Source organism: Nerophis ophidion, linkage group LG09, assembly GCF_033978795.1.
Source record: "Nerophis ophidion isolate RoL-2023_Sa linkage group LG09, RoL_Noph_v1.0, whole genome shotgun sequence".
NCBI lineage: Eukaryota > Metazoa > Chordata > Actinopteri > Syngnathiformes > Syngnathidae > Nerophis > Nerophis ophidion.
The window spans coordinates 63,543,748-63,566,817 of record NC_084619.1 but is presented as its reverse complement, the minus strand read 5'-3'; the positions used below and the strand labels follow the sequence as shown (position 1 = coordinate 63,566,817).

At 42.7% G+C, this 23,070-nt stretch overlaps 1 protein-coding gene across 3 annotated transcripts in view; it reads left to right on the top strand.

Annotated features, from left to right (window-relative positions):
* LOC133559624 (disintegrin and metalloproteinase domain-containing protein 12-like) overlaps positions 1-23,070 on the top strand; it is a 158,286-nt gene that overhangs the window by 106,629 nt on the left and 28,587 nt on the right. For all 3 annotated transcript variants that reach the window (XR_009808209.1, XM_061911558.1, XM_061911557.1), the window contains exon 12: positions 14,884-15,061. Coding sequence is in view for 2 of the 3 variants with exons in the window: in XM_061911558.1 (XP_061767542.1) it covers positions 14,884-15,061 (178 nt within the window). In the remaining variant the exon portion in view is untranslated. The remainder of the gene's footprint in view (positions 1-14,883; positions 15,062-23,070) is intronic.

Below are 23,070 nucleotides of genomic sequence, written 5' to 3'. Positions count from 1 at the left end.
CCTAATCACCAACATTACAATAAACTGAAAACATGTTTTATATTCTAGTTTCTTCAAAATAGTCACCCTTTTTGCTCTGATTACTGCTTTGCACACTCTTGGCATTCTCTAGTTGAGCTTCGAGCACACCTGTGAAGTGAAAACCATTTCAGGTGACCATCCCTTGAAGCTCAAGGTGAGAATACCAAGAGTGTGCGAAACAGTTATGTTAGAATAATTGTTTCTAAATTATCACAAACAAATTTGTATTACATTGTGTTCTGGACAAAAATACAAACGGCTGAAACCTTCCAAGAAGAATGCTCGTAAAACTCCACTCGGACTACAAAGCGGACTGATAGCCGAATCTGCCAAATTTCCACAGGAACTCTTTCTGTGAACTATTTTATGGGACTCTCTTTGAACTATTTTATAGAACTCTTTTTGAACTGTTCGGGAACCGAAGGCAACGCTGTTTACGACCCACTTCCCTGAGGAAGCAGCTGTGGGAAGGCGGGGCGGGGAGAAAATCAAATAAAGAAAAATGAGTACGATCTTGGGTGGAGTGCCATCTCCGGGTTGGGAAGGAGATTTGCCCCAAGTGGAGGAGTTCAAGTACCTAGGAGTCTTGTTCACGAGTGGGGGAAGAGTTGATCGTGAGATCGACAGGCGGATCGGTGCGGCGTCTTCAGTAATGCGGACGTTGTACCGATCCGTTGTGGTGAAGAAGGAGCTGAGCCGGAAGGCAAAGCTCTCAATTTACCGGTCGATCTACGTTCCCATCCTCACCTATGGTCATGAGCTTTGGGTCATGACCGAAAGGATAAGATCACGGGTACAAGCGGCCGAAATGAGTTTCCTCCGCCGTGTGGCGGGGCTCTCCCTTAGAGATAGTGTGAGAAGCTCTGCCATCCGGGAGGAGCTCAACGTAAAGCCGCTGTTCCTTCACATCGAGAGGAGCCAGATGAGGTGGTTCGGGCATCTGGTCAGGATGCCACCCGAACGCCTCCCGAGGGAGGTGTTTAGGGCACGTCCAACCGGTAGGAGGCCACGGGGAAGACCCAGGACACGTTGGGAAGACTATGTCTCCCGGCTGGCCTGGGAACACCTCGGGATCCCCCGGGAAGAGCTAGACGAAGTGGCTGGGGAGAGGGAAGTCTGGGCTTCCCTGCTTAGGCTGCTGCCCCCGCGACCCGACCTCGGATAAGCGGAAGTAGATGGATGGATGGATGGATCTTGGGACAGAGCGTGGTGCGGGGCTGTACAGAGAGTGCAGTGGCCATGTCTTTCCTCAGATCTGAGTCCAAAATTTAATTCTGTCTCTGTTCGATTCTTTGCCTTTTGTCTTGTTTAATAGATGTCATCAGTGTTTGAACCTGACAAGTTATCAGAGCATAGGGTGGCTATTTTTCAGTTATTTCACCTTTTTTTGTTAAGTACATAACTCCAGATGTGTTCATTCATAGTTTTGATGTGACAATATAAAATGTAAATAGTCATGAAAAGAAAGACAACACATTGAATGAGGAGAAGGTGACTCCAAATTTATGGCCTGTACTGTATTTCATGGTCCAATGTTCACAAGGTAGCCAGACCGCGAACGGACGCATCCAAAAACTGTGTGGAATCTCACTCCAAAATGCATGAACTTTACAATTTGACGCCTTGGCATTGTTGAAAACTCGCACCCAACTTTGTAACGAGGGTCAGAAAAGCATAAAAATCATAGGTCCTCGTAGAGGTCGCCCTCTAGTGGGTTTTTCGGAGCACTGCCACGAGAGCCCGGAATTTAAAGTACAACAGTGTTTTATTTTCACACGCATGTATCGCCAGGACTTTTCAGTCCGTTGTGTTTTTGTCAGTCTGTGTCTCTCTCTGGCTCCCTGGCTCCCACTCCAACCTCGTGTCTCGGGCCGGCTGCTGTTAATGAAGGCGACAGGTGATTAGACAAACAACCACTCACCTGTCGCTGGCTTCAAAGCCGGGTCACACACACCCCGTTCCTGCAGGAGGCACGCTGACCACCCCCTCCTCCACGGTCCCCTTTTTAAGCTGTTCTGAACAAGTTGGCGAAGTTTTCATCTCCTTTGAACTTTGGCCGGTCTACAGAGTTCCGTTGAAACGGATGAATGAACCTCGGCTGTGTCGTTATCATTTGTACTGTAGAACGATGCTCTACATGTTCATAATTGCTCTTGTGGGCTGTGAGGCAGGCCACACACACACACACACACACACTGGTTATCAAACGGAATGGGGACCAAGTTGTTGATCTTGACTTGTGGGGACCACCCTTTCTACGGGTTGTGGAGGCATAAAAAAATTGAAGTAACATGGCCACTGCCCAATTGGCTCATACCCGTCTTTAAATCTCTGGATTAATGAAGTAATGTGCTGATCATACAAACTGGCGACCCTGGGGAAAAAAGAGTTAATATGGTTCATGGGGACCAAATTTAAATAATTTTGCATAATTCACACACATTTGTACGTGAATACTGAGGACCATTAAAAAAAAAACAAAAAAACACCTTTGTTATGGGGACCAGGTGGAAGTGAATAACTATACACGGAAGAAGTGTGAGCAGAGCAGCGAGTGCAGTACCAGCTACAGCCCGATGAGGGGCTGCCTTGCAAATGTCTCACACTCAAACTAACCAGTAAACATGTTTTGTGGGCCAAAGCTTAAAAATCACTTAGGCATCTGTCTATTATCTAAAAAGGTTTCCCTTTAGGGGACCTGTTTTTTTGGTCCCCATACCGTCTTAGGTCTCCTAAAGGTGAGTGTGTAAACAGAGCGATGTCCCCATTAAGTCAGCATTGCCAGAACACACTCACACACACGCTGGAGCCTCTGCTCCAGCACTCCGCCCACGTCGCCTGGGTCGGCGAGATAACAGCGCGGCTGCAAGCGATGGACTGTTAGTAAACAGCGGGGCCGATAAGGCGAGTCCAGGGCGCAATAACAGATTTGACTCTGCTGCCTCCAAATGCCAGTCATCTGCTTTTTGTCTGATGGAACGTCTGCTCGGGCGCCGTATTCCCATGTTCGGCCAGAACAAAAAAGGGGTGGCGAACTTTGCAAGTCGGGTACCTCACGAAAGCCAAGGCCCGCCTCGCATTTTAACATTTTGTGTTACATTACAAACACCGCACAGTTAAATTGCAATCTCGAGTCATGCTAACATGCAGTATAGTTTACCAAATGTCGACAAAAATAGTGTGCAAGCAATAAAATAATATCAATTAAAGCTGCAAGCAGCGATGGACGGGACCGACTTTTGGTGGTGTTTCCTGCCATCACCCAGACAACATATCTATACCTGTAGGTACCTACCTTCTCTGTATCCTGGTGTCAAACTGGTGCCTCCTCCTTTCACCCAGTCTAAATATCTTTACCCACACAGTACCTACCTTCTCTGCTTTGTGTGGTCACGCTGGTGCTTCCTGCTTTTAAGCGGCCATCTTGAGACGGCAGCAGTGCATCAGCATCAGCTCAGCCGTTCTTTGAAGGCTCGTAAAATCAAAACCAGAGCAGTTATTAAAACTCTTTTCACAGCTTTTAATCAGAAAGGTTCACTCTCTCTCCTGTGCGAGTTTGAAGCCGACACAACAAACGCGTTCAGAGGAGATAATGCTTAATAAAAGGTGACGGGTTTTTACAGAACTTTTGTTTTGAAGGGGTAATTGCCAACTTCCTGTTGATTTTTGCTGAAGGATGTCAAATAATGAAATGTAGGTCTAAGTGAGACCTACATAGAGGTTTTTGTTTCATGTCTCTACAACATTCCTACCGGAAGTTACAAGCAGTTTTGTCTGTGTTTTTTTTCCTGGGAGCAGTTTTGTCTGTGTTTTATTCCTAGGAAGCGCTAGAGCGCAATTTCTAGTTTTGGGTTGTTTTTTTTTTTTATTAGATGGCAAATTTCGCCAGTCCTGATGTGTGTGTAAAATTTGGTGAGTTTTGAAGAATGTTAAGGGGGTCAAATTACAGCTCAAAGAGGCAAAAATTACATTTTTTTTTAGGAAACTTTTGTTTTGAAGGGTTTTTGCCAACATCCTGTTGATTTTTGCTAAAGGATGTCATTTGATGAAATGTAGGTCTAAGTCAGACCTACATAGAGGTTTTTGTTTCATGTCTCTACGACATTTGTAGCGGAAATTACACACAGTTTTGTCTGTGTTTTATCCTAGGGGGCGCTAAAGTGCAATTTTGAGTTTTTTTTTTTTTTTTTTTTTTTTTTTTTTTTTAGATTGCAATTTTCCCCAGTCCTGATGTGTGTGTTAAATTTGGTGAGTTTTGAAGCATGTTAAGGAGGTCAAATTACAGCTCAAAGAGGCGGCGGTGGTATAATAATAATAAAACCTTAGAAATACAATAGGGTCCTCGGTCCCTAATAACATCAGGATTGACTAGAGATATCCAATAATATCGAACTGATATTATTGGCAGATAAATGCTTTATAATAGTAGTATAATAGTTGATCCGTGAGTCGCATGTTTTGGTGCCATGTTTTCCCTCAGTGAACCGCGGTTCTTTCGAATGGCAACACTTGGGGAAAACGACGATGTGATCCCGACAAGTCTGCATGAGTCCCAGCGCTGGTAAATTATTCACACACCACAAGTTCGCTTTCAAAAATACTTCATCTGGAGTCGACTCGACTAAAATGTCTAGTTGTTTATTCACGGCAGTCCTTCTACTGCAAGTTACTTAAGTACTCGTCACATAAAGCCGGAATATTTACCCTAAATAAGTGTGACTAAAGTTGATTTAAAGTAATAAATGTTCCCATTCCTCACTTTGCTTGGGGGGGTCCCGATCCAATATTGATATTGGATATCAGTCCAGTATCAGCAATAACATGGATTTTTAAAAATGATTTCTAAATCGTGAATCAGAATTAAAATTGAAGATTCCCATCCTCCCCTACTGTTGTTCTCCGTTTGGTCATTTCATGCGATCGGTCCTTTTTTTTTTTTTTTTTCAACATGGTAGGTTACAAAAAAATAAAAGTACATATGATTCATGCTGATATCACATCAGATCAATATCGTTATTGGACGATACACAAGGCTCCAATATTTGTATTGATATTGAAAAAGTTGCATCAGGATATTTTAAAACACAGTTAATGGTAGAATTATACTTCTACATAAAGAGGGTTGGAAATTGATTTTATTTTAACAATCATATGGAGTGCATGAGAAAGTGGAGAGGGAAACATACACTATATTGTCAAAAGTATTTGGCCACCTGCCTTGACTCACATATGAACTTGAAGTGCCATCCCATTCCTAACCCATAGGGTTCAATATGACGTGGGTCCACCTTTTGCAGCTATTACAGCTCCAGCTCTTCTCCACAGGCTGTCCACAAGGTTGCGGGGTGTGTTTATTGGAATTTTCCACCATTCTTCCAAAACCGCATGGGTGAGGTGACACACTGATGTTGGTGGAGAAGGCCCGGCTCTCAGTCTCCGTTCTAATTCATCCCAAAGGTGTTCTGTCGGGGTTCAGGTCAGGACTCTGTGCAGGCCAGTCAAGTTCACCCGCACCAGACTTTTTCATCCATGTCTTTATGGACCTTGCTTAGTGCACTGGTGCACAGTCATGTTGGAAGAGGAAGGGTCCCTGCTCCAAACTCATAATTCCTCCTCCGCCAAATTTCACACTCGGCACTATGCAGTCTGAAATGTGGCGTTCTCCTGGGGACCTCCGAACCCAGACTCATCCTTAAGATTGCCAGACGGAAAAGCTTGATTTATCAGTCCAGAGAACGCTTCTCCGGTGTTCTAGAGTCAGTGGCGACGTGTTTTAGACGACTGCACCCCACGCTTTGCATTGGACTTGGTAATGTACGGCTTAGATGCAGCTGCTCGGCCATGGAAACCCATTCCATGAAGCTCTCTGCGTACTGTGCGTGGGCTAATTGGAAGGTCGCATGAAGTTTGGAGCTCTGTAGCAACTGACTGTGCAGGAAGACGGCGACATCTTTGCACTATCCGCTGACCCCTCTCTGTCAGTTTACGTGGCCTACCAGGCGGCGGCTGAGTTGCTGTTGTTCCCAAACTTTCATTTTCTTATAGTGAAGCAGAATTTGGAATATTTAGGAGCAAGGAAATTTCCCGACTGGATTTGTTGCACAGGCGGTCCCTTATGACAGTTCCATGCTGGAAATCACTGAGAGCGGCCCGTTCTTTCACAAATGTTTGTAGAAACATTCTCCATGCCCAAGTGCTTGATTTGAAACACCCGTGACCAGGCCAAGTGGTTAGGAAACCGGATTCGGATCATTTGGTTGGGTGGCCAAATACTTTTGTCAATATAGTGTAGCTCTCTAATTAGGGAGTATTTATGGTGTCCCTGACTAGTTTGAATACTTACAAGTCCTTTTTACCCATCACACACGTGACCTTTTCCCCTACAAAAGTGTCGAAACGGATCGTGACAAAGCATCCGAGCTCGTCGGCTCATATTTTTTGGAGGCGCTCTCACTTGCTGGACTTGCTAATGAGGCAGCGGGTCGCTCCGCATCCAATTGACGTGATTATCGGCGACGCTGCCAGCTGCAATTAGGACCGGAGCGCCCATGGATCCGTAGAGAGGCGCTTTGAGGCGGCCCGACAGGCGGCAGACCGGCCGAGGGCTGCGTTCGTCTGTGTGGGAAGTGGAAGGAGAGGAAACAAATAGAGCGAGGTGAGCGTGACAGGCCTCCAAGATAGAACTTGACGCGAGGTGACAGGACATAACAATGTCCTCCGACGTGAGAGCCCAATGACTTTTGTAGAAGTCTGACAGCAGCTGTCTGTGACCATGTCGTCATTAGATAGAAGCTTGAATACATCCATTTTCTTCCGCTTATCCGAGGTCAGGTCTGGGGGGGCAGCAGCCTAAGCAGGGAAGCCCAGACTTCCCCCTCCCCAGCCACTTCGTCCAGCTCCTCTCGGGGGATTCCGAGGCGTTCACAGGCCAGCCGGGTGACGTAGTCTTTCCAATGTGTACTGGGTCTTCCCCGTGACCTCCTACCGGTCGGACAATCCCGAAACACCTACCTAGGGAGGTGTTTCTGACCAGATGCCCGAACCACAACAACGGGCTTTTCTCGATGTGAGGGAGCAGCGGCTTTACTTTGAGCTTCCCCCGGATGGCAGAGCTTCTCACCCTATCTCTAAGGGAGAGACCCGCCACCCGGCAGAGGAAACTCATTTCGGCCGCTTGTACCGTCCCGTGGCCTCCTACCGGTCGGACGTGCCCGAAACACGTCCCTAGGGAGGCGTTCGGGTGGCATCCTGACCAGATGCCCGAACCACCTCATCGGGCTTTTCTCGATGTGAGGGAGCAGCGGCTTTACTTTGAGCTCCCCCCGGATGGCAGAGCTTCTCACCCTATCTCAAAGGGAGAGACCCGCCACCCGGCGGAGGAAACTCATTTAGGCCGCTTGTACCGTCCCGTGGCCTCCTACCGGTCGGACGTGCTCGAAACACCTTCTTCGGGAGGCGTTCGGGTGGCATCCTGAGCAGATGCCCGAACCACCTCATCTGGCTTTTCTCGATGTAGAGGAGCAACGGCTTTACTTTAAGCTACTCCCCGATGCCAGAGCTTATCACCCTATCTCTAAGGGAGAGACCCGGCACCCGGCGGAGGAAGCTCATCTCGGCCGCTTGTACCGTCCCGTGCCCGAAACACATCCCTAGGGAGGCGTTCGGGTGGCATCCTGACCAGATGCCGGAACCACCTCATCTGGTTTTTCTTAATGTGGAGGAGCAGCGGCTTTACTTTGAGCTCCCCCCGGATGGCAGAGCTTCTCACCCTATCTTTAAGGGAGAGCCCCACCATCCAGCGGAGGAAACTATATCCGGCCGCTTGTACCGTCCCGTAGCCTCCTACCGGTCGGACGTGCCCGAAACACCTCCCTAGGGAGACGTTCAGGTGGCATCCTGACCAGATGCCGGAACCACCTCATCTGGTTTTTCTTAATGTGGAGGAGCAGCGGCTTTACTTTGAGCTCCCCCCGGATGGCAGAGCTTCTCACCCTATCTTTAAGGGAGAGCCCCACCATCCAGCGGAGGAAACTATATCCGGCCGCTTGTACCGTCCCGTAGCCTCCTACCGGTCGGACGTGCCCGAAACACCTCCCTAGGGAGACGTTCAGGTGGCATCCTGACCAGATGCCGGAACCACCTCATCTGGTTTTTCTTGATGTGGAAGAGCAGCGGCTTTACTTTGAGCTCCCCCCGGATGGCAGAGCTTCTCTCCCTATCTCTAAGGGAGAGCCCCGCCACCCGGCGGAGGAAACTCATTTCGGCCGCTTGTACCCGTGATCTTGTCCTCTCCTTCACAACCCAAAGCTCTTGAACATAGGTGAGGATGGGAACGTAGATCGACCGGTAAATTCAAAGCTTTGCCTTTCGGCTCAGCTCCTTCTTCACCACAACGTATCGATACAGCGTCCACATTACTGAAGACGCCGCACCGATCCGCCTGTCGACCTCACGATCCACTCTCCCCTCACTCGTGAACAAGACTCTGAGGTACTTGAACTCCTCCACTTGGGGCAGGGTCTCCTCCCCACCTTTATTCAACTTATATATGTTTACCCCGGTAATATCATCAGAACTTACCAGTCCTTGGGCTCAAATACTACTGTGGCCTGGTAGTGTGTAGCTTGCCGGGAATTATCTGTGCACTGCACATGTGATTGAGGAATTCACAGTGCAGGGTTGAAATTTTTCTATTTCAGCTAATAATCATGCAAACAAATGTTAGAGAGGGGCTTAATTACTATCTTTTGTGAAAGCGATCCTCGCATCTTGATCAACACGACGGGATTGAAACTACCCCCCCCCCCCACCTCCCCCCTCTCCACTCCTATCTTGAAGGCATGAGATATTGAGCCGTGTGTTTATTGTCACTGAGAAAGAAGCCGGCTAATTAAAATGTGCCCAATTGTTAGTTCCGCTCGGGCAAAACTACACCGGGAGGAGACGCTGCAGGGCTTTGAGCCAATATTATCCGAGAGGAAGTCATATTCTCTAAAGCTCGCTGGCCTCGGGTGTCATAATAAACACCTTCTCACTGTGGCGCCGCTCCCAAACCTGATACGTGCGAGTCCGCACGGTGAGTTTTTAGAACAATCTAGCACCGTGGTTTCTGCTCCGACACCAGGGAAGGGATTTAAGTGGCCACATTCCTGGGTGGATCTCGCGTGAGAGGAAGAGGGAAGAGGTGAATGTCTATAAGACTTGATGTTGCCTGCTGGTGTCATCCCGCAGTCCACTGAGGCTGCAACTAACCATTATTTTGATAGTCGATTAGTCACTTAGGCTGCAGCTAACCATTATTTTGATAGTCGATTAGTCACTTAGGCTGCAACTAACCATTATTTTTGATAGTCGATTAGTCACTTAGGCTGCAACTAACCATTATTTTGATAGTCGATTAGTCACTTAGGCTGCAACTAACCATTATTTTGATAGTCGACTAGTCACTTAGGCTGCAACTAACCATTATTTTGATAGTCGATTAGTCACTTAGGCTGCAACTAACCATTATATTGATAGTCGATTAGTTACTTAGGCTGCAACTAAACATTATTTTTATAGTCGATTAGTCACTTAAGCTGCAACTAACCATTATTTTGATAGTCAACTAGTCACTTAGGCTGCAACTAACCATTATTTTGATAGTCGACTAGTCACTTAGGCTGCAACTAACCATTATTTTGATAGTCGATTAGTCACTTCGGCTGCAACTAACCATTATTTTGATAGTCGATTAGTCACTTAGGCTGCAACTAAACATTATTTTTATAGTCGATTAGTCACTTAAGCTGCAACTAACCATTATTTTGATAGTCAACTAGTCACTTAGGCTGCAACTAACCATTATTTTGATAGTCGGCTAGTCACTTAGGCTGCAACTAACCATTATTTTGATAGTCGATTAGTCACTTAGGCTGCAACTAACCATTATTTTGATAGTCGATTAGTCACTTAGGCTGCAACTAACCATTATTTTGATAGTCAACTAGTCACTTAGGCTGCAACTAACCATTATTTTGATAGTCGACTAGTCACTTAGGCTGCAACTAACCATTATTTTGATAGTCGATTAGTCACTTAGGCTGCAACTAACCATTATTTTGATAGTCGACTAGTCACTTAGGCTGCAACTAACCATTATTTTGATAGTCGACTAGTCACTTAGGCTGCAACTAACCATTATTTTGATAGTCGATTAGTCACTTAGGCTGCAACTAACCATTATTTTGATAGTTGATTAGTCACTTAGGCTGCAACTAAACATTATTTTTATAGTCGATTAGTCACTTAAGCTGCAACTAACCATTATTTTGATAGTCAACTAGTCACTTAAGCTGCAACTAACCATTATTTTGATAGTCGACTAGTCACTTAGGCTGCAACTAACCATTATTTTGATAGTCGATTAGTCACTTAGGCTGCAACTAACCAATATTTTGATAGTCGATTAGTCACTTAGGCTGCAACTAACCATTATTTTGATAGTCGATTAGTCACTTAAGCTGCAACTAACCATTATTTTGATAGTCGACTAGTCACTTAGGCTGCAACTAACCATTATTTTGATAGTCGATTAGTCACTTAGGCTGCAACTAACCATTAGTTTGATAGTCGACTAGTCACTTAGGCTGCAACTAACCATTATTTTGATAGTCGATTAGTCACTTAGGCTGCAGCTAACCATTATTTTTATATAGTCGATTAGTCACTTAGGCTGCAACTAACCATTATTTTGATAGTCGACTAGTCACTTAGGCTGCAACTAACCATTATTTTGATAGTCGATTAGTCACTTAGGCTGCAGCTAACCATTATTTTTATATAGTCGATTAGTCACTTAGGCTGCAACTAACCATTATTTTTGATAGTTGATTAGTCACTTAGGCTGCAACTAACCATTATTTTTGATAGTCGATTAGTCACTTAGGCTGCAGCTAACCATTATTTTTATATTTGATAAATCACATAGGGCTGCAACTAACCATTATTTTGATAGTCGATTAGTTACTAAGCATGAAACTAACCATTAGTTTGGTAGTCGATTAGTCACTTAGGCTGCAACTAACCATTATTTTGATAGTCGATTAGTCACTTAGGCTGCAACTAACCATTATTTTGATAGTCGATTAGTCACTTAGGCGGCAACTAACCATTATTTTGATAGTCGATTAGTCACTTAGGCTGCAACTAACCATTATTTTGATAGTCGATTAGTCACTTAGGCTGAAACTAACCATTATTTTGATAGTCGATTAGTCACTTAGGCTGCAACTAACCATTATTTTGATAGTCGATTAGTTACTAAGCCTGAAACTAACCATTAGTTTGGTAGTCGATTAGTCACTTAGGCTGCAACTAACCATTATTTTGATAGTCGATTAGTCACTTAGGCTGCAACTAACCATTATTTTGATAGTCGATTAGTCACTTAGGCGGCAACTAACCATTATTTTGATAGTCGATTAGTCACTTAGGCTGCAACTAACCATTATTTTGATAGTCGATTAGTCACTTAGGCTGAAACTAACCATTATTTTGATAGTCGATTAGTCACTTAGGCTGCAACTAACCATTAGTTTGGTAGTCACTTAGGCTGCAGCTAACCATTATTTTTATATTTGATAAATCATATAGGGCTGCAACTAACCATTATTTTGATAGTCGATTAGTCACTTAGGCTGCAACTAACCATTATTTTGATAGTCGATTAGTCACTTAGGCTGCAACTAACCATTATTTTGATAGTCGATTAGTTACTAAGCATGAAACTAACCATTAGTTTGGTAGTCGATTAGTCACTTAGGCTGCAACTAACCATTATTTTGATAGTCGATTAGTCACTTAGGCTGCAACTAACCATTATTTTGATAGTCGATTAGTCACTTAGGCGGCAACTAACCATTATTTTGATAGTCGATTAGTCACTTAGGCTGCAACTAACCATTATTTTGATAGTCGATTAGTCACTTAGGCTGAAACTAACCATTATTTTGATAGTCGATTAGTCACTTAGGCTGCAACTAACCATTATTTTGATAGTCGATTAGTTACTAAGCCTGAAACTAACCATTAGTTTGGTAGTCGATTAGTCACTTAGGCTGCAACTAACCATTATTTTGATAGTCGATTAGTCACTTAGGCTGCAACTAACCATTATTTTGATAGTCGATTAGTCACTTAGGCGGCAACTAACCATTATTTTGATAGTCGATTAGTCACTTAGGCTGCAACTAACCATTATTTTGATAGTCGATTAGTAACTTAGGCTGAAACTAACCATTATTTTGATAGTCGATTAGTCACTTAGGCTGCAACTAACCATTAGTTTGGTAGTCACTTAGGCTGCAGCTAACCATTATTTTTATATTTGATAAATCATATAGGGCGGCAACTAACCATTATTTTGATAGTCGATTAGTCACTTAGGCTGCAACTAACCATTATTTTGATAGTCGATTAGTCACTTAGGCTGCAACTAACCATTATTTTGATAGTCGATTAGTCACTTAGGCTGCAACTAACCATTATTTTGATAGTCGATTAGTTACTAAGCCTGAAACTAACCATTAGTTTGGTAGTCGATTAGTCACTTAGGGCTGCAACTAACCATTATTTTGGTAGTCGATTAGTCACTTAGGCTGCAACTAACCATTATTTTGATAGTTGATTAGTCACTTAGGCTGCAACTAACCATTATTTTGATAGTCGATTAGTCACTTAGGGCTGCAACTAACCATTATTTTGGTGGTCGATTAGTCACTTAGGCTGCAACTAACCATTATTCTGATAGTCGATTAGTCACTTAGGCCTGCGACTAACCATTATTTTGATAGTCAATTAGTCACTTAGGTTGCAACTAACCATTATTTTGATAGTCGATTAGTCACTTGGGCTGCAACTAACCATTATTTTGATAGTCGATTAGTCACTTGGGGCTGTGACTAACCATTATTTTGATAGTCGATTAGTCACTTAGGCTGCAACTAACCATTATTTTGATAGTCGATTAGTCACTTAGGCTGCAGCTAACCATTATTTTTATAGTCGATTAGTCACTTAGGCTGCAACTAACCATTATTCTGATAGTCGATTAGTCACTTAGGTTGCAACTAACCATTATTTTGATAGTCGATTAGTCACTTGGGCTGCAACTAACCATTATTTTGATAGTCGATTAGTCACTTGGGCTGCAACTAACCATTATTTTGATAGTCGATTAGTCACATAGGGCTGCAACTAACCATTTTTTTGATAGTCAACTAGTCACTTAGGCTGCAACTAACCATTAGTTTGGTACTCACTTAGGCTGCAGCTAACCATTATTTTTATATTTGATAAATCACATAGGGCTGCAACTAACCATTATTTTGATAGTCGATTAGCCACTTAGGCTGCAGCTAACCATTATTTTGATAGTCGATTCGTCACTTAGGCGGCAACTAACCATTATTTTGATAGTCGATTAGTCACTTAGGCTGCAGCTAACCATTATTTTGATAGTCAACTAGTCACTTAGGCTGCAGGTAACCATTATTTTTATAGTTGATTAGTCACTTAGGGCTGCAACTAACCATTATTGTGATAGTCAACTAGTCACTTAAGCTGCAACTAACCATTAGTTTGGTAGTCACTTAGGCTGCAGCTAACCATTATTTTTATATTTGATAAATCACATAGGGCTGCAACTAACCATTATTTTGATAGTCGATTAGTCACTTAGGCTGCAACTAACCATTATTTTGATAGTCGATTAGTCACTTAGGCTGCAACTAACCATTATTTTGATAGTCGATTCGTCACTTAGGCTGCAGCTAACCATTATTTTGATAGTGAATTAGTCACTTAGACTGCAACTAATTATTTTGATGGTCGATTAGTCATTTAGGCTGCAACTAACCATTATTTGATAGTCGATTAGTCACTTAGGCTGCAACTAACCATTATTTTGATAGTCGATTCGTCACTTAGGCTGCAGCTAACCATTATTTTGATAGTGAATTAGTCACTTAGACTGCAACTAATTATTTTGATGGTCGATTAGTCATTTAGGCTGCAACTAACTATTACTTTGGTAGTCTGGTTAGTCACTTAGTCTACACGTATCTCTTATGTGTGACTGCCATCATATTGCAGTCTACACGTACCTCTTATGTGTGACTGCCATCATATTGCAGTCTACACGTACCTCTTATGTGTGACTGCCATCATATTGCAGTCTACACGTACTTCTTATGTGTGACTGCCATCATATTGCAGTCTACACGTATCTCTTATGTGTGACTGCCATCATATTGCAAACTACATGTATCTCTTATGTGTGACTGCCATCATATTGCAGTCTACACGTATCTCTTATGTGTGACTGCCATCATATTGCAAATTACATGTATCTCTTATGTGAGACTACCATCATATTGCAAACTACACATATCTCTTATGTATGACTGCCATCATATTGCAGTCTACACGTATCTCCCATGTGTGACTGCCATCATGTTCTAGTCTACGCATATCTCTTATGTGTGACTGCCATCATATTGCAGACTACACGTATCTCTTATGTGTGACTGCCATCATATTGCAGACTACACGTATCTCTTATGTGTGACTGCCATCATATTACAGTCTACGGATATCTCTTATGTGTGACTGCCATCATATTGCAGTCCACGCGTATCTCTTATGTGTGACACGAATGCGAAACATCTGCACAGAAAATGAGTCCCTAGGCGTGCACGTCGGACAAAACTTTTGAGTATTCAACTGAAGGCCGTGCGGGAGAAGAAGTAGTCCAGTTCTGCATGGAGTTCTCTGAAATGATTCGGGTTCCGCCCCCCCACCTCCCTCCTTTCTCCCTTCCAGGCATCCGTTCCCCACGGTGTTCAGCACGTGCAGTAAGAAGGACCTTGCAGCCAGCCTGGAGAAAGGGGTGGGCATGTGTCTGGACAACATGCCTGAGGTCAAGGTGCTCTACGGAGGCCAGAAGTGCGGCAACGGCTACGTGGAGGAAGGGGAGGAGTGCGACTGTGGGGAACCAGAGGTAACCTTTTTGTGTTACCTTTATCCTAGTCCTCCCTTCTTAAGCTGTGGAACGCCAAAGAACCGCTTAATTTAAATATTCAAACACAGTGTTTCTGTTCAAATTGTGCGTAATGTTACTGTGACCAGAAAATATTAAATATACTTGTTCAATACAAAACCGGTGAAGTTGTCACGGAGTGTAAATGGTAAATAAAAAACTAATTACAATTAATAATTTTCAACTTATATTTAATTGTATAGACTGCAAAGACAAGATATTTCATGTTCGAACTGGAAAACTTTTGTTATGTTTTTTGCAAATATTACCTCATTTGGATTTTGATGCCTGCGACATGTTTAAAAAAAGCTGGCACAAGTGGCAAAAAAGACTGACAAAGTTGAGGAACACTCATCAAACACTAATTTGGAACATCCCCCAGGTGAACGGGCTAATTGGGAACAGGTGGGTGCTGTCACACCAAATTTCTTTCCCCCCTACAAAAACCTTCCCCCAGGAAGAAGAAATTTGGCGTGACAGCAGTGACAATACCAAGTTATATGACTCTTAAGGGTTACAGCTGCAAAATTAGCGAAGCAAAAATAGCTTGAAAGGTTAGCATGGCGGAATGCTAATGTTTTTTCCTCACCGTTATTTTTCACCAATGACAATCAGCCAATTATAATGCTTTTAAAACAGGCTGCTTTAAGGTCTTTCCACCTTCATTGGGGTCCTTCAAGCATTAGAGGGGCTGTCACGCCAAATTTCTTCCAGAGAGAAGAAATTTGAGAAATTTGGCGTGACAGTGCCATGATTGGGTATAAAAGCAGCTTCCATGAAATGCTCGGTCGTTCCCAAAAGAGGACATGGCGAGGGTCACCACTTTGTCAACAAATGCATTTAAGAACAACATTTCTCAACAAGATATTGCAAGGAATTTAGGGACTTCACCATCTACGGTCCGTAATATCACCAAAAGGTGCAGAGAATCTGGAGAAATCACTGCACGTAAGCCATGATATTACGGACCTTGGATCCCTCAGGCGGTACTGCGTCAAAAAGCGACATCAGTGTGTAAAGGATATCACCACATGGGCTCAGTAATGCTTCAGAAAACCACTGTCAGTAACTACAGTTGGTCACGACATCTGTAAGTGCAAGTTAAAACTCTAACATGCAAAGCCAAAGCCATTTATCAACAACACCCAGAAACGCCACAGATGGACTGATTCAAAGTGGAAAAGTGTTCTGTGGTCTGACGAGTCCACATTTCAAATAGTTTTTGGAAACTGTGGACGTCGTGTCCTCCGGAATAAAGAGGAAAATAACCATCCGGACTGTTTGAGGCGCAAAGTTCAAAAGCCAGCTCTGTGATGGTATGGGGGTGTATTAGTGCCCAAGGCATGGGTAACTTACACATCTGTGAAGGCACCGGTAATGCTGAAAGGTACATACAGGTTTGGGAGCATCATATGTTGCCATCCAAGCATTGTTATCATGGACGCCCCTGCTTATTTCAGCAAGACGCTGCCAAGCCATGTGTTACAACAGCTTGGCTTCGTAGTAAAAGAGTGTCTCCCATTGAAAATGTGTAAAATGCATAAAATATCACGACAGAGACCCCAGACTATTGAACAACTTAAGCTGTACATCAAGCAAGAATGGGAAAGAATTCCACCCAAAAAGCTTAAAAAATATGTCTCCTCAGTTCCCAAAACGTTTACTGAGTGTCGTTAAAAGGAAAGGCCATGTAACACGGTGGTAAAAATGCCCCTGTGACAACTCTTTTACAATGTAAGTTAATGATTATTTGCAAAAAAAAATAAAAATCTTGTCCTTGCAGTCTGCATATAAATTGAAAAAGATTTGCAAATCATTGTATTGTTTTTATTTACCATTTACACAAGGTGACAACTTCACTGGTTTGGGGTTTTTAATGAATACTTGGGCCTGTTACGCTGCTGTGTTTCAATGTTGTCATTACGGTGCTACTTGGTTAAAAAAAAAAAAATAAGAACCACTGCTGTAGATTGAGCAGGTGTACCTAATGTAGTGGCCAGCGAAGTAAACAACACGCCACAGACTCCAAGCGACAACCGAAACTTTTTGTGACTAAAAGCGCACCCGGGCTTTTTTTTCCGGGTATTTTATTTCCGTCACACCTTCTCCCGGCTCACCTCTGGCGCTCGGTCTGGCGGCTTGACAGGCTATCGCGGTGATGTCATTTCCCGGCCACACACCCATTCGTCAAGCCGCTCTCCAGTGGCGTGACCAAAAAAAAAATAAATAAATAAATAAAACTCTCTCGAGGCTGAAATAAACTTCCTCTGGCTTTTTTTGTGCGGCGCGGTCAATGATTGATTGCATGAAAAAAAAAAAAAAAACCTCCTCAGGCTCCCTCACGGAGGAATCGAGCAACGTGTCCAAACATCACTTAAGCTACTCTCGCTAACGTATTTTAACTAAACGTAACAGCGGAGGATAAATGTCACATAACAAGAAAAAGACTACTTCGTCTGCACGGACTACAAAGGCGGACGCGCGCAAATTTTACGGACTTATGCAAATCCCAAATACAGATCAGCAGGTACCAGAAGGTAAGAAAAGTTGCTTTTGCATAGTATTACGAAACAAAAACCCCAGATAAAATGTCTTACCTCGTGCACACACCATAATAATACTCCTATGTTTAATGCGCCGACAATCCCACAAGTGGTGAAGTCGTACCAAACAAATTTTGACAAATGTTTGAGCGCCGTGTGTGATGTTCTGTATTTTCAAAGGAGCATATAACATTTCGGTGTTTACTTGAGTCATATTGCAGTCTGCACGTATCTCTTATGTGTGACCGCCATCCGCTGGTCCCACTTATCATTACACCATGTAACACGCATATTTGGCATCTGTAAAACTGGTGCAGGTGTGCCTAATGCTACGGCCTTTGAGTGTCGTTTTGCACACCTCACATGAAAACCGTCTCATTATTTTTGGCATTGATAAAATATTTCAACTGGAAAAAAAATATGCAGTATTAAAAAAAAGATAAGCATGCTTGTCTGAACCCAGAAATATCATGTACCTTTCACAGTATATTAATTTATATTATGTGTTGTCAACTTTGTACTTTTTTTTATTTTTTATTAATTTTTTAAGTCATTGCCCGGAATTAAAATATGGAAAAAAATTTAAAATAAAAATCTAGTGTTGAATAGACGCGAATATTCACCCTAGTTGGAGTGTTCCTTAAACTCAGATTTAAAGGACAATAATATTACCACTCTGATTTATTCGACTTGTTAAGCTTTTTTATTATTATTATTATTATTTTTGTATGTCATTGCCTGAAATAAATAAATAAATGAAAAAAAATGCAAAAAGAAAATCTAGTGTGGAATAGACATAAATATTCACCCTGGCTGGAGTGTTCCTAAAACTCAGATTTAAAGGACAATAATATCAACACTGATTTATTCGACTTAAGCTTTTTTAAAAATTATTATTAGTTCTTTATGCCATTACCTGAAATAAATAAATAAATGGAAAAAAAAATCTAGTGTGGAATAGACACAAATATTCACCCTGGCTGGAGTGTTCCTAAAACCCAGATTTAAAGGACAAAAATATTAACACTCTAATTTATTCGACTTATCAAGCTTTTTTTTTTAATTATTATTATTATTTTTGTATGTCATTGCCTGAAATAAATAAATAAATGAAAAAAATGCAAAAAAAAAAATCTAGTGTGAAATAGACACAAATATTCACCCTGGTTGGAGTGTTCCTAAAATTCAGATTTAAAGGACAATAATTTTAACACTCTGATTTATTTGACTTATTAAGCGTTTTTTTTAAGCACTCAAGGACAATAAAATGACCAATAAAATGTACAAAATTGTATAAATATGCTTTTTAAAAGGAACTGCACTTTTTTGTGGAATTTTGCCTCTCATTCACAATCACGTTGTCTTTGTAGCGCATTCAACTGAATATGGGTTGAAAATGATTTGCAAATCATTGTATTCCATTTATATTTACATCTAACACAATTTCCCAACTCATATGGAAACGGGGTTTGTATTTTTGTATGTAGCCGACGCACTGGGGAATTCTGTTGATTCCGCAATGTGTGTTGTTCCGCTTTTCCTCCCTACAGCAACACGGCGGTTAATAGCCGGGAAAGTACCTGGATAGCGAGCGCAAAAAAGTGACGGCTCCCGCAGTGTTAGTTGACGTCATATAAAAATATATGTATTGTTCATCGTGTGAGGCGATTCAAATTAAACAATAAACAAAAACAAATAACGGTTTGAATTGGTCCAGGTTATCGGGGACTGTTATTACTGACGGACGGGTGTTGCGGTGTGACTGCAGCCAGGCACGTAAGAAAACCCTCATCTCCATGGCGACGTCTCTGTCGCTTTCACTCATTTGCCGCTTTTCCACGTACGCAGGGGTAGGCTACGCAGAACGTTGAAAGAGCCATTTTGGACCCAAAGGACAAAAATCATCTTTGTTTGGAGCTGTCACGCCAAATTTCTTCTCCCTACAAAAACCTCCCCCCCCCCCATTTACTTCCGGGGTCATGATTTATACAGACGTTTTGTTAATGCTATGTTATAAAAATATAACGCTATATTATAAATATATAACGCTATATTATAAAAATACAGACATTTTGTTAACGCTATATAATAAAAAAATTAAAAAACAATTTACAAACACAAGCTATGGGATGACATAAGAGGAAACGTGACCCCGGAAGTAAATGCGTCATCCCATAGCTTGTGTTTGTAAATTGTTTTTTAATTTTTTTTTTATAATATAGCGTTAACAAAACGTCTGTATCTTTATAATATAGCGTTATATTTTTATAATATAGCGTTATATTTTTATAATATAGCGTTAACAAAACATCTGTATTAATCATGACCCCGGAAGTATATGGGGGGGGGAAGGTTTTTGTAGGGGGGAAGAAATTTGGTGTGACAGAGTCAACGGTAGGGTGTGGAGTTTATAGTTACGGTAGCACAATTAGCCCCGAACGGGCTAACATCACAACTAACGTGTTACGCGTCTGAATCGCCCAGCGACTCTCTGTCGGAGTATCAGCGCTGGGGTCCAGTGCACCGCGGGTTTTGTATTGTCGCTTGGTCCTTCTGCGGAGTGCTACGGAAGCTATCGCTCGTCTCCCCGGCGCCGGGGGAGGAAGAGCACGTGCAGGTCGAGTGGAAAAGCTGCTAAACATTTCTCTGCTTGCATCACGCAGCTGACGTCAATGTTTGGCCCTCGAGAGCCACATACCACACCGTGATTGGTAGATTCCTTCAGCTCCGCACACAATGCTGTCAAGCGCCATTCATATAAAACTCATATAAAACTAACATTAGACTTTCAAATTAAGGTGGGGGCCGCAGAATAACGTCTCGCGGGCCGCGTGTCTGAGACCCCTGCTTTAAAGTCATGTCCAACAATTGCGACAAAGACTTTTTACTGTCAACTAGGTTTTGTTTTTTAATGATTTCTGCTAGTGGTGTGCCTCTACAAAAAATGTGCCTTGGCTCAAAAAAAGGTTGACAAACACAGCTGTAACCTGTATAGCAACAATGTATCATCATTGTTATTGTAAGAGACAACTATTTTTCTAGCCAAGCAAAACATTATGACTCCTTTGATGCGCCTTACTGCGAATTTGTATGAAAACAGACCTGACTAGACCCGCTCATCGGCAAAATACGGTATGCTGGAACCGACTATTTCTCATCTGTCTCAGGTAGGGGTGTAACGGTACACAAAAATGTCGGTTCGGTACGTACTTCGGTTTAGAGGTCACGGTTTGGTTAATTTTCGGTACAGTAGGAAAACAACAAAATTTACATTTTTGGGTTATTTATTTCCCAAATTTGTAAATAATGACATAACATACATACACACACAAGGTCCATTGCAAGGGTTAATGTGGTCAACATATATGAAATAAAATCTAAATAAGATAAGGCTCAGAATGGTTTCTTAACAAAACCTTTCTACATATAAAGTGCTTTTTTTGATTGATTGATTGATTGAAACTTTGTTTAGTATATTGCACAGTACAGTACATATTTCTGTACAATTCCCCACTAAATGGTAACACCCCAATAAGTTGTTCAACTTGTTTAAGTCGGGATCCACCTTAATCAACATTAAACTGCCTCCAGTTGTTGTTCAGATAAAAAAGGATGACAAAACTTTTCTTCTACATATAAAAAGTGCAACATTAAACAGTTTTAAGTCAACTCAGCCTCAGATTAACTTTTCTTCCCCCCCCAGCCTGGCTAACTTGGTAGTAAGAGGATATATGGGCTCATTGTTCTTCCACCATAGAAGTGGGTCAAAATCTAGTTTTAATGCATTACAGCAACTCCCGGCGACCCCGAATGGGACAAGGGGTAGGAAATGGATGGATGGATGATCTTAAATGCGCTGCTATAAAAACATTTGTTATTGCTTTAGCCGAGGAGAGGCTGTTTGAATGCGGTGTTTGCACCACGCTCCTCTTTCTCTTCCTTAAAGCGAGGTTGACTTGGCGGTGGTGCCGTTTCAAAGGGGTTAGCATGTTTGAGGTGTTGTCAGAAGCTTACCCTACTGCTGCTGAACAATGCCGGCAAACCTCCATCCTCCATTGTTGTATCGCACCGCGAAGCGGAAGTGTTCCCAAAGGGGAGATGTTAACGAGGCAGGAGGGTCTTCCAGCTCTGGCTTTTGCATGTTGTCCTAGCCCGGTCGTTGCTGGCATGCCGTGTGTTGTGCCTCGCTCTACATTGTTTACGCAACGTGTGGTGCGCTACCTAATATGTCCGTGTGGAAACTCATTCGGTACACTTCCGAACCGAAACGGTTCAATACAAATACACGTATCGTTACACCCTTAGTCTCAGGGATGACATTTTTTGGCGGTCTTCATTTCCTCTCGCCGCCACCTGCTCGTCTGATGTGCAGGCGCACTCCCAGCAGAAGATGAAAACGGCCCTCTGCGTCGTCCATAAACAAAAAAAAAGCTGGTGTCGGGGTCCGAGAGATAAACAACCTTCCTTTTGTCCCGCCTCGACACATCTCCCTTGCCCTTTTGTCCCGCCTCGACACATCTCCCTTGCCCTTTTGTCCCGCCTTGACACATCTCCCTTGCCCTTTTGTCCCCCCTCGACACATCTCCCTTACCTTAAATATCCACACCCATGCCTCCAGTTAGTTCCTGGCGTGACTTAGTCGCAGATGTAAAAAGCGATGTGTTTTGGCATCTAATGAAAGATAAAAACCGCCCTAGGGTCTACAGCAGTCCTCTGTTCTTAGGTTCTCCTGGTCCACGTCAGTTTAAGTCACATCAGACGCAAAGATCTCAAACAAGACGCTTCTGCGGCCAATTTAGGACTTCCTTTAGCCCCCCGGGAGACCCAAACTGGGAACATATGAGACCCCGTTGATGCGGGTCTAAGGGTCCAAAGATCAGATTTAAAGACAAGATGCAAGACATCCTCTTGACCGGACTAAGATGAGGGATGGTGTCCAGAGCAGATCACTCCAAAAGTTCCTTATTCTGCTATTTTTCTACAATTTTAAACAACTCGCAAAGTTCCCATAGCATTGTGGTCTAAAATCTAGTCTTGGTGCTGGAATATAGAGATTTTAAATGTGCTTTTAGTGTCCATTAGAAGTGCTCTTTTCCCACATAAACAATGTAACTTTGCACTTTGAGACCAACATCAATGCATGATCTTTAAACAATTACTCAAACATCCATCCATCCATTTTCTACCGCTTATTCCCTTTTGGGGTCGCGGGGGGTGCTGGCGCCTATCTCAGCTACAATCGGGCGGAAGACGGGGTACACCCTGGACAAGTCGCTACCTCATCGCAGATTACAGCTGGTCCGATGGCAGTGAAGTCTCATTGAATTGCTACAGTGAATTACTCAAACATCTCATTCAATAATTAAATCAATCATTAAACCGTTAAATACTTAATTAAATATAATTTACTTCAAACTAGTGGAAAAC